At 42.3% G+C, this 12072-nt stretch overlaps 1 protein-coding gene and 1 long non-coding RNA gene across 5 annotated transcripts in view; both read right to left on the minus strand.

The window, feature by feature from the left end:
• Positions 1-12072, minus strand: part of Shrm (shroom) — a 49197-nt gene that overhangs the window by 19852 nt on the left and 17273 nt on the right. For 2 of the 3 annotated variants that reach the window (XM_017142496.3, XM_044393351.2), the window contains 5 exons: positions 10227-10447; positions 8954-9321; positions 7294-8017; positions 6211-7222; positions 5955-6139 (listed from right to left, as the gene is read on the minus strand). In XM_017142496.3, the coding sequence (XP_016997985.2) occupies positions 5955-6139; positions 6211-7222; positions 7294-8017; positions 8954-9321; positions 10227-10447 (2510 nt within the window). Of the gene's footprint in view, positions 1-1789; positions 2314-5954; positions 6140-6210; positions 7223-7293; positions 8018-8953; positions 9322-10226; positions 10448-12072 lie in introns of those variants that run through there. The other variant, XM_044393352.2, reaches the window with a different exon arrangement.
• LOC138912286 (uncharacterized) lies at positions 127-701 on the minus strand. Of its 2 annotated transcripts, none has more exons than XR_011417809.1 (2): positions 455-701; positions 127-375 (listed from the first exon to the last, which is right to left on the minus strand). It is a non-coding gene; the product is annotated as an uncharacterized lncRNA (long non-coding RNA). The 2 variants fall into 2 exon arrangements; XR_011417808.1 differs by having other exon boundaries at positions 451-701.

Consider the following 12072-nt stretch of genomic DNA (forward strand, 5'->3'; position numbering starts at 1 on the left):
TAAGTTGGCTGGGTTTTCCAATCATGGCAAATCTAATCCATTCGACTGAGTTAATTCTTAATTAAAGCGGTAATTACCTTTCAAACGGACATTGCATAACTAAAGTACTTTCGAGCTGAGAAAATGTTCTTCTTAAATGAATGATAAATTTATTTAAGTGAAAGTAAAACCAACTAAATAATACAGGGGTTTCCTTTGAGTGGTGTCCTCATTTTATTACATCCCTCGAGGGTTGTTGGCCTTAACAGTTGCCGGGATACGAGTGCAAAGACCACTCCTAGGGGTGACCAATCAACCACCAGCTGTTCCTTGGCCCAAACCGGTTCTAGCCGCCTTTGCCAATCCAAACAAAGGTCCTCATTGTTCTCATTCCGACTGATACAGCAGAAAAGCAAAAATCGATAAGATCTTTGCACTGATAGCCGGCTTTCCATACAAAGTGTAACCCACCTACCACTTATATGGTCCGAATGTCAATAGATCTCGTTATGAATTATGGCGAATGACGCGTGTCTCGGTCACACCGATACAAATGGAATTCAAATAGAAATAAACCATATGTATATTGTATTTGGTTTCCAGTGAGTCCGCAGACAATTTGCCATGGCAGCAGGTAAAGTTAAATGGTTAAGTGGTGAGGTGAGCAGAGGAGAAGGGGAAGGAAACGTGCGGCAGTTTTGCACCTGCCGCCTACGTGGCTGCCAAAGGGAATGGCAATAATGGAGAAAGAAAGAAAGAGAGGCAACAGCTGTGAAAATTTATCAGCTCGGGCTAAAGTTGTTAGAGCCTGGGACAAGTCAAAGATCCACAGAGAGAGAAAATATATATCACATCTCCAAAGAAATTCTTGCCGAAATAATATTATTTGCCCAACTTATTTAACTCTTAATATTTATTTAACTTTATTAGTCAAACAAATATTATTCTAATTAGTATGGGGATTTATAAGAAATTTATGTTATTACAGTTTGGGTTTTTTGCGCCGTGCAGCCAACAACAACTGTCGTCATTAGCGGAGACGTTAGGCATTGAGCATGCTAAATATGGTTTCACTGAAGTTAGCCGACAACGTCGCCACAAACTAGTACAACTAGGCAACTACAACAACTACAAATATCCCAGATCCCAGCAGCAACCTCAGATCAAAAGCCAGACAGCAATGCAGTTAACAAACGACTCACAGAAAAGCTTATCTTGGGAAAAAATAAAATACTCCAATGGCTGACGCGCGTTCTTATTAAAAGTCTAGTTTTCATTTTCAAGCGGCTTAGTTGGAGTGCAGATAGAAAAAAAAAGAAAATTAAAAACTAATTCCTTAGAGAATAATTACAACACTATTCAAACTTTACGAAACTTTTCCTAAATAAAATATATAATTTATGACATTAACATCAATAACATATTTTAAAGTGTTTTTTTAAGACATTCCTTCCCGACATCACTTCCAATTAATTTTACAATTAAGCAAAAATCTTAATTACTTTGTAAAACATATGGCACACTTAAAAAAACATTTCATATATGAATATCTAATAGGGTTCTTTATTGTCAGGGATCCAATTACTTCCAAGTAATTGAAAAATGAATCAAAACTTTTAACGATCCCCTAGAACAGATGTCACATTTCTCTCTCTGTGCCAACAGAAACGTAGTTCATAGAATTTCCTGCTACCGCTGACTAATGGCGATCGTTAATAGCCGGCGTTATCAGCTGAGATCATAATAACTGAACTTAACTGACCAGGCGACTTGGCTGGCAATTGAGTTGTGCAAAAAAGTGTGTGTTTACCTTCTGATTCGAAACTTGCCGCCGAACACCATTTTCAGTTGGTAGACGGTATCCAGTATTGTGAAATCCAATTTGGTTGGGAAGAGCAAAAGGCACACACACACACGCGGCAGACACACACACGCGCGGATATCCAAAGATCCAAGAGATATATGATATGTATGTTAGACAATCCCCAAATGACAGCAAAATAAACCAAACTCTTTGCGTGATATCTTGCTTCCTTTTGTCTGCCAGTTATTTGTGCAAATGCTATGCAGTTTGTTGGCCCAACATTTGAACCCGCTGCTGAACTTCCTTATTTTTTGGTGTTTTGATTTTTTGTTTTTGGCGATCAGGAAGTGGGGGCCGCGAAAAAAAACACATGAAATCGATACACATGCAGCCAAGTGTCACGAGAGTTTTACATTTTTAATTGCCGAATTTCCAATTTCGAATTGCAATTGATTTATTTAACTTATCACACAGGCGACAAACTAGCGCGAACGTCCGGACGCCTCGGCGGATTTCACTCGTTTGAAGTTGCGGCAACGTCAGCGGGATGATGGCCACAAAAACACGGCACCGCAAACACAAAAGACCTTAAACACACTCCACTGCAGAGCCGGTTGGTTTAAGAGAGCGCTAGAGAGTTTAAGGGAGAACTAAAGAGCTAAACAGAGGGGTTTCTCTTACTCTAAAACCTTTTTAAAAGTCGCTAAACTTAAAGGTTTGTTGGCCAAACATAGTCACTAGCCAGGAATTCTTTGCAATAGAATAAATTGCAAATAAAAATCTAAATTTTGCCATTAGCTTCTAGGGTTCTCGGTTTATGATCAGCGGTTATTTATGGGCCATTCAATTGAGACATTTATTGGGATTTAGACAAGATTGCTTTTCTTAATTTTAATGGTTTTTGGCTTAAATTCAGCTCTTACAAGTAACTCGCTCTCTTAATAAAGAGAAAGAGATCTTGGTCCGCTCTTTAACAAGTTTTATGACAAAAATCATAGCATAATTTCTAGCGCTTTATTTTAGCAAGCTTAAAAGTAGACAACAGTTTTTGTTAACCCAAGAGACCAAAGAACCTTGTAAACACCATAAAAGGTATAAACATATTCCTGTTCTCCATATATATATTTTCCTGTCCTCCACTATCAAGATTTTTCTCGGATTAAACGAGCTTTATTATTATTATAGGTACAGGGAACTGTCGGTACACCAAGCCCCCTAAAGCCATTAAATTCAATCACCTTTTGTTGCCAGTTCTCATCGCCAATCTGTCGCTGCTGCCGTTGCATCGTCATCGTCATTGGTGCAAAGTTCAATCGATCATTGTGTGCACTGTCGATATTTAGCCGTTGATAGCGACCAGAAATTATGGCAAACACTTTGTTAAATGTGGCCAGAAAGCCAAGCTGGCCTAATCACGGCAACTGCATCGGAACAGTCGCGACTTGGCGGCTGGATAAATTGAATTGTCTGGCCTGGCGTTCGCCATTATGTTTCGCTTGTTCCTTTTGCCGCGGCCACACGGCGAATGAGTGATTTATAGCGCGCATACGACGCGTGGTCTGTGGTCGCAGTGCTCAATGCTCAATGCTGGCAGTTAATTTGAAAATAATACAGGTAAGACTTAGCTGAAGTGTTGCCAAATGGCCAAAGAGGGAATTAATTCGGCAAATGCCTGCACTTTGCCGATTATTTCTTTGGCCAACGGCTGTGCGAGGCGATAATTAGAGGCTGTCAAGAGAACATATGGCACACCTCTCAGGGTTTTCGGTTTTTTTTTGGCTTTTTGCCATTTTCTGTTGTTACTGCTCTAATTGAAGTCGCTCGAAAAGTGTCTGCAGGTGAGTCGGTTCGAGAAATGCAAGCGATGACTACACTGCCCTTTGCTCCATTTTCCGCACGCTGCAACTTTCAAAATGCAAATTAGGCACGTTCGCGGTGAACGGCATTTGAACCCAGCGACCAGGCTCAAGCGACAACGAAGCCTCTGACAAGCCCATTTACAAGTTGCCAGGCTAAGTCCCCAACCAGGCTAAACTGAGCAGAAAGCCTGGCTGAAAGCTTTGCCACAAATTGTGTCAATATTTGTCTCGTGCTGGATGCTGCTGCTGCAACAAATCGTGCCGCAAAGGTCTCCCCCGGTGTCAACTGAGCCACTACAAAAAAAAAAAACCAAAACAAAACACCCCCCTAAAAAGACGGAAAAAAGGAACAACAGAGAAAAAAACATGACAGCCCATAGAAATTATAAGGAACAGTGGGAGAGATTCAATTAAATGTATTCATTGTAATAATAACTAAAAACAAGCTTCAATTACCATAAGAATTTAAAGTATTATATTCCTAATTTAATTTATAAATTTAATTAATAAAAGTATTTAAATTTGTATGCATTTTATATGCCCTGTTAAATAATTTCTTTAAATAATATCTTTTTATAATAATATAATAATATCTTTTGATGATGTGTAAAAATATCTTATAAAGTTACAAATAAAGTGTAACCATCTATCGACATAAATATTTATAAATCGTCAATGAATGTAGCCCAGTCAAAAAATTCTGTTATTTAAATGTATTATAATACAATAATATTTAAACTCACGGAATTTGGACTCAATTTATTTTTAGTGACTCATTAATGGGGAATTTCCCAAATAATTCCAAAACCCCAACCACTGTGCAACCGCAGCTTGAACTCAATGTGCGGCTCTGAGTTATCTAATGCCCGAAAATTGGGTGCGATGCCTTACAGTGAATGCAAAAAGTATGCGCTCGGTGCGCTAATGAACGCCCGGCGTTCATCTATCAATGTCAGCCAAGTAAAGCCCCGTAAGCCCGGCCAAGAATGGACCTTTTGTCCCCGCTGGCCGGATAAATTTCGATTTTCAATTTGATTGGCTTTTACCAGCACAATCAGAACAAAGAATTGAGTGGTGTGGTGCCTGAATCATTTTGGGAATCTGGGCAATTGGGGGGAGTGGATGGTGGATATTGCTGCCCACACGCCAAGGAGCAAAACATAAATCGTTGTTTGGTTGACACATTTTTGTGGGCCCGCTGCTCAGGTGGCGGCTCAATTGGCAATTGGAGTCGGTCGAGTCGGCCAAGTCGGGTTTAGTGGGTCGAAAGCGAAAGTCGAGCTGCTCAGCGAGTAGTGTATTTCATAATCCAATTAAGCATTAGGCGACAGCTGATGCTGATTGACGGCCGAAGGAAGGCGGCGAAGGAAGCGGCTCATTAGCCAAGATCAGCGAAGCTCGCCGGCTACCGTGCCACGCACTCCATTCACAGCTGAACAGCTAATTGGATTCGATAAGGTCAAGAACAAAGAGCCAGGGAGTGGTCGAAACTGAAACTGAAATCAAAATCATTGCCCACGGATGCTGCAGAGTGGAGGCGACCTGGTGCTGTGTGATTTTCTCAAACGACCCTCATACTGAATTGAGGTCTAACTTCTTTAATTTAAGCTACTAATAGGCTTTAGAAACTAGGAAGTTAATAAAAAATCTAGGTATAATAAAGTGGTATATAATGGGTTTGAATATGGGAATTTGACTGGAAACAGAATACGTTCTCTAATTATGATTTTTGTACATTTTTCATTTAATTTTACGGTTGTTAGGTATTGTTTGCTTAATAAGTCTTTAATATGTCATTAATTTATGGCAGTAAATAACGTATATCAACGTTTGTATTTAAATACAATATTTTCCCAATGAAAGTAAAAACATTTTCATAATATAGGAATCCCTTGATCAAAGTTAATAAATTTCAGAAATCAATTAGAAATTAATGCAATTTGTTCTGAATTTGTAAATTAGAGAAGTATTTTTGAAGAGTTTGATTGAAGAAACTACAATTTCTAGTTAAAATCTACAGTCTTTTTTAAAAATCTTTACCATATTTGTCATAAACGAAGTTTAATTCTCGAAGATCATTTTCTAAAAATATTTTCTAGTTTCGAACTATGAAACAATTTAAAAAGCTGTACTATATTAATTCCGCGTTTTTAAATTCGATAAATATATGGTTGTGTTATTGAAGTAAGGGTTATAAACCAACCAATAAAGTTTTACCATTCGATAATTAAAATTCCGATTTAAGTAGAGCACTTTAAAAGATCTTTCCTGATCCCAAACTATAACCTCTCACTTAAAAACCTACAACTCACCGTTTCTGCTGGTTGCTCTCCAGATTGCTGGCGATCACATTGTCATGGGCGGCGTTTCTGGCACGCGGCAACAGGGGCGGTGGCGGTGGCGCCACCGAGCTGGCGACATTTTCGAGGATGGGCTGCGGAGTCGTGTGGTGCGGTCGCTTGCGACTGCCGCCTCCTCCGTTCGCCAAGTGTTTGTGCTGCAAGGTAATAAAGAAATACGATTATAAAAATCTGAATCTGAATTTACAAAACAGTAGTCATGACTCACCTGCAAGCTCGTTGGCTTCTTGGGCACCAGCGGTGGCACCTTGGTGGCTCCAACCACGGACCCCGCCGATTGCGTGGGTGGTGCTGCTGCGTAGGCTGCGGTGGTGGTGCGACGTGTGGCTGATGATGATGCCTCAGCGAAGCTGTTCCGCCGGTTCGGCGAGGGCGGTGGGCGTGGCTGGAGCACTTCCGGCGGCGGTGGCGGCGGCAGTGGCTCATCGAAGGTGTAACTAATGTCCAGTTCGCTCTGCGGCGGTGGTGGCAACTCGGGCGAGGGAACCCGTAGATTGGGATGCTTGGGCGGACGCTCGGGTGGTGCATGGCGGTGCTGCTGCGGGTGGTGCTGCTGGTGGGCCAGGGCGGCGGCCTGCTGGAGGAGCATCTTCTCCCGCATGGGAGCGTATTCGGTGGCCGAGGAAGTGCGTCGCGTGGGCACCACGCCCCCTCCACGTCCCCTGGGCGGCGGTGGCGGTGGTGGCATGCCGCAGTCATTGAAGCTGATCTTCTCGGCACTGCCTATGTTCCTTATGCTGGGCCCTTTGACTTGACCCTGGGCCAACTGATGGTGTTCCCTGAATTCCGCATAATCCGAGGCCGAACTGGAGCGCCTCAGCAGATTGGGCAGGAGACTCCTGGTCCTTGGAGGCGGCGGTGGCGGAGTGGGTGAGCTGCATTCCCGCGAGGAGGCGGTGGGCAGACCCACCATTATGGGACTCAGGTTATTGGGCAGCGATTTGCGCTCCACATGCAGAGCCTGATAGGATTGCGAGTGGGGACGCAGCAGTTGCTGCTCCTCCTTCTGCTGCTGCTGCTGTCGCTCCACATAGGACTGAACCGCGTTCTTTTGGATGGCCTTCAGGGCAGGATTCGAGAGGATGCGCGTCTTGCTGGGCTCTAGGTAGGCGAACTTGGGCGGCTCACCCAGTTGGCTGCGCTCAAAGTCGTTGATCCTCTCGGCCACCGAATGCCAGGTGGGCTGCACTGTGGCCCCCGCTGGCGTTATCACAGGAAGTCTGGGGGTTAAGTGGGGGTTAATCCGGGGTTAAATAAATTATTAAGGAATTAAGGAAGTAGTATTACTCACTTGGCGGACTTGTGCAGCCCCGAGCTGAACTGCGCCTTGGGATGCTGCACATACTGCGAGGTGTTGCTGAGCACCGGCTCCGTGTAGGTGCTTACCGGAAAGAGGCGGTGGTTGCTGCGGTAGGAATCGATACTACTGGTGGGACTGCTCTGCTCTGCCCCGATATTAGGCGAACTCGAGCTGAAGGACTGGGCCTCCAGTGACAAAGACTTCAGCTTGCTGGGCTTCCCGGCCGGCGGTTGTGGTGCTATTGTGACCACCGCCTCGCTGCTGGAAATGGTCACCGAAATGCTCGACTTGTGCTGCTGGCCAGTGGATCTACTGATTCCCATGATAGGTAGCTGCTGCTTCTGCTGCAGATCGCCCATGGAGTGCGATTGCCCGAGGACAGAGCGAGGTTTGTCCAACTCCAGGGAGGAACTTTGTGCCGACTGGTTGGAGTGGTGGTGATTCTGGTGATCCTGCTGCTGCTGGAAGTGGTGCAGGGCCATCGAGGTGTGCACGGGTGGGTAGCTGGGACTGTGGCGGTGCTGGATGCGCAGGGGTGGATGATGCACCGCCACCGGGGTGGCCGAAGCCTCCTCCTCCTCCACCGCGGAGATCATGGAGGCGGAGGCACTGCTACTCTCGGTGGGTGAGATCGCCGGGGCCAGCACACTTTCGCTGTGGTGACGCTTGGGGGTCAGCACCCGGGAGCTGTGCACAATCAGCTGCGAGGAGGAAACTGGGGGGAGAAGGGGGATACTTAGTTTAGGGCGTGTCCTCGACCATTCTAAAAGGAGCTGGGGGTCTAGAGCCAAGTAAAAGGGGGCCAGCAGCAGTGAGCCAAGGTCGTGGGGGAGTGGGTTCGCCCGGTTCGCCAGTCGCCCAGCATTTTTGGGCAACCTTCTCTTATTACTAATGGCCAACCATTCACCACCCCCAAAAGCTCAGACTGCCACTGTGACCCCCACTCGATTTATGGCCACGATTGTTGGTTCTCTAATAAGCGTACTTTTATTTCCAAATGCATATTTATTAAATAGAAACTGGAAATATGTCTTAAAGAGATAAACTTTTATAGGAAAATATGCAAGATAACAATAGTTGAAAATAATTAAGCAAAACTGTATTTTTAACGTTCAAAAAGAAAAATAAATTTTGTAGAAATATTAAAAAGAAAAAAAATTTTTTGTTGGCTTAAATCTCATTTTGTCACAAAAGGATTTTATATGTTTATCCGTATTGAGACTTTGCTGTGAGTATAACTATTTTATACCATATTTTAAATTGGAATACCATCTATTAAATTGGAATGAAAATGAATAATTTTTTACAAGATATACATAAAAGATTTCACTCTTTTTATAATATATTTTTATATTTTTTAGAATATTTGTATAATTGTATTATTATAATGCAAACCAACTTTTAAGTTGGATTGAAAATGAATCATTTTGTACAAGACATAAAAGATAGAAATGTAAGATATATTGGGAACTTGTCAAAAGAAAGATATCTTAGAAGATCAAAAAACACGCAATTGGTTAAAAAGAAGTTAGAACCTTTAAAATTGAAAAATAAAAATGTTTTTTAATGAAATAAACTAGTAAATACAGTGATATTTTCGACTAACAACCGTGGCTTTCTGCTCTCTCTAAAGGGCTAAAAGAAAACTCACCCGATTCGGCGATGGCGCTATAGCCGGTGGCATGACTGGCCTCGGATATATCGCTCATGGAGCCCAGCCACTTGAGGGTTTCCGTGGAGGAAGTGCTTTCCGAGCTGTTGTTATTGTTGTTGTTGATGCTGCTCCCGTTGCTATTGTTGTTGTTGTTGCTGGAGCTGGATGAGGAGGCTATGGAGGAGGAGTTTCCATGGGAGTGGGAGTGGGAATGGGAGTGTGAATGGGAATGCGAATGGGAGTGAGACTGGCGGGCCAGGAGAGGAATGGGCGAGGGAGCCACCGAGTTGCTGCAGACGGAGGACAGATCGTTCTCCGACCAATGATGCGACTGTCTCGACAAAAGATCGCTCTCCTGACGTAATCTGCAAATAGAACAGGCCGTAGGAATTTCAGATTAGAGTTTAGAGTAAAAAACTTTAGAGCCAACATTAAAGTACCGTCGAAACAGAGCTTTTTGGCAAATCATTGCGTGCTACAGAAATTTGCGATTTCTGGTTTTCTCGGCTTTTCGCATGGCCGCAATTACTTGAATTTCTTGCTTAGCCTTCGGTTCGGGCAAATAGAGCCAGAAGCGGACTCTCTTCGGTACTTGGGGCAAGTTCAGATAGTCAGACAGACAGATAGACAGAAAATAGAGCCACAACCGGAGCTAAAAGACGGAGACAGATCCACAAGAAGACCTTGAGAGCCAAGCTTAAGCTGCTCGTTTTCGGTTTTATTTCTCTGCTCCGTCTACGCCGTCTGTGTATCTCATGTGTTTGCCTTACCAAGAATCTTTTATGGCGTTTTTTAGTGTACAAATAAAATTCATAATTGTCGTTCGGCATTTGATGCGAGTATGTGCGAGGAAAAACGTGTTTGCAATGCAGCCACACGGCGAGAAAATTACAAAGAAAATCTATGAGTAAGAGCTCTAACTGAAATTTTAGAGTTTCTTATAAATCCAAATTTTAATTTTTTAACAAGCTAGCAAAAAATGTTGTATCTATTTATAAATTTTATCAAAAAAAAATATTTAATTATATTGGTTAAAATTATGTTTAATTTAATCTCTATTTTCAACTCAACAAGTAACCCATAAAAATTATATTTATTTAATTGATCTCTATTTAATCTTTAATAAATATTTAGTAGCAGTAGTTAACTTTTCAAATGTAAGAAACCTATTTATTGCCCCATTAAAATATCATTTTCTTTATACTTATATCTAATATTTTTTCTCACTGCACTTAAAGTATTTTCCCCCCGCTTTTCCGCGACAACTTACTTATCCAGAAATGGCGTGGCCGATGTGGAATCCGAACTTGACACATAGCTGTGGTAGCCCTCGGATTGGGCATAGGAGTTCTGCTTCTGGTGGTGGAAGGCCGTCTGGTCGTAGTACGAGGAGGATCTATTGTTGTACTCCTCCAAGCCGGCCTGAGTTAATCCGCACTGATCCATCGATGATGCATGGTGCTGACTACTATTGTGGTGCGGCATATCATCCTGCAAGAGTTTTAAACAAGAGAAATCGCGGTTGCATAAGTCCGAAACATTTAAATGGTTTAATCATTAGTTATGTGACCGCTGCTGACCGGATAGCTCACATTTGCAAATGATCCGCAGCCATAATTACGGTCAGAGCTTAAGCAAAACCCAAAAAAAGCGAAGGAAAAAATCAACAATAGACTTTCTGGGGTCTTTGGATCGCTCATTAGATAATTAAGTGAAAATTATTGCAGTGCAGGCAATGCAATTGTCGACAAGCAAACAGACAAACATATTTGAAGTGCAGCGGCAATACCCGAAACTTGCGATGTTGCCAAAGCATATATATTATGTACGATGGTGGGAGGTATGGAGGAGTCGCAGGGGGAGGGGGTTTTGGCCCAGACGGATGCCATAATAAGCCGGATTAAGTAATGGTGTGCACAAGGCACAAGCGAATCGGCCACATGAGCAGGGCTCCAAGCCTTCGAGCTTCATAATTCATGCTGCGATTCGGCGGTGATCAAGTTCACTGGATTGGGCGAAAATTTGGTAACGAAGAAATAACAGATCGATAACATGATCATTGTTGGGTTTTGGGTCTTAGGGTAAACAGAGCTTTACTTTGGTAAATTCATGGGTATTTCATATTTCTGGCAAACTGTGATTAAAGTCGTTGAACCCCGAAGAGATTAAATATTGATATACGAAATAAACAGGAAGTAGTGGCACGTAATCTCTAAGAAAATCATTGCTTATTTATTCATAAGCACAGAATTAGTCACACTTTTTCACCTAATTAGAATTGTATGCTTTTCATTTCACTTGTTCTTATCAGCGGCGATTTTATTGATTTATTGATTCATATGCCTCGCTAATAACAGATTGGTATTGTAATCATGGTTTAATCTCTGTATTGATTAATTGCATAGATAGCAAATTTAAGTCAAGGATATTGTTGTCGTAAAGAAAAAGTACAGGCCATACTTTTACTTTTTATGATAGTTTACACTCTAAAATTCACTAGTATTTTTAATAGATCCAGTCACAGTCACCGCGCTTCCTTGTTAAGCATTTATTACCCACTGTGATCACTGTTTATGATACTCCCACTCGGTCATATATATTTACCCACCGAAATTTGCCACCTCTCATCAACTCTTCAAGTCAATTTGCTTGCCAGCCCTCCTGTCGTATACTTAATTTTTGGATGTTTGCGCCTGCGAGTCTCGCAAAAGCAAATCGAATTGTAAATACTCGAGCATAAAGCCGAAACCGAAACACATGGAGAAATAGCTGGCGAATGGGGTAAAAAAATATATAAGTCGACGCGAAATAAAACTAACGTTAAAAATAACGAAAACGAAACGTTACAAGACCAAGCCTTAAGCCACTTGACTGACTTGGCTTGAAGTCTCGATTGCATTGAGATTGGGGATTGTAGAGGTTGTTGTATTTTTTTTTAACGATATTGTATATACATATATATATCTACTTTTGTTTGGTAGCTACGTGGGCAGCGGCTGCTGATTGTCTTTTTGACTTTGGCGCCACAAAAGCAGCTGAAATAAATCAGAAAATCATAAATGCTTAATGGCAAATACATATAATAACAATAATAACGAATCACATGACTGACAGTT

This window comes from Drosophila takahashii, chromosome 2R (genome assembly GCF_030179915.1).
Source record: "Drosophila takahashii strain IR98-3 E-12201 chromosome 2R, DtakHiC1v2, whole genome shotgun sequence".
NCBI lineage: Eukaryota > Metazoa > Arthropoda > Insecta > Diptera > Drosophilidae > Drosophila > Drosophila takahashii.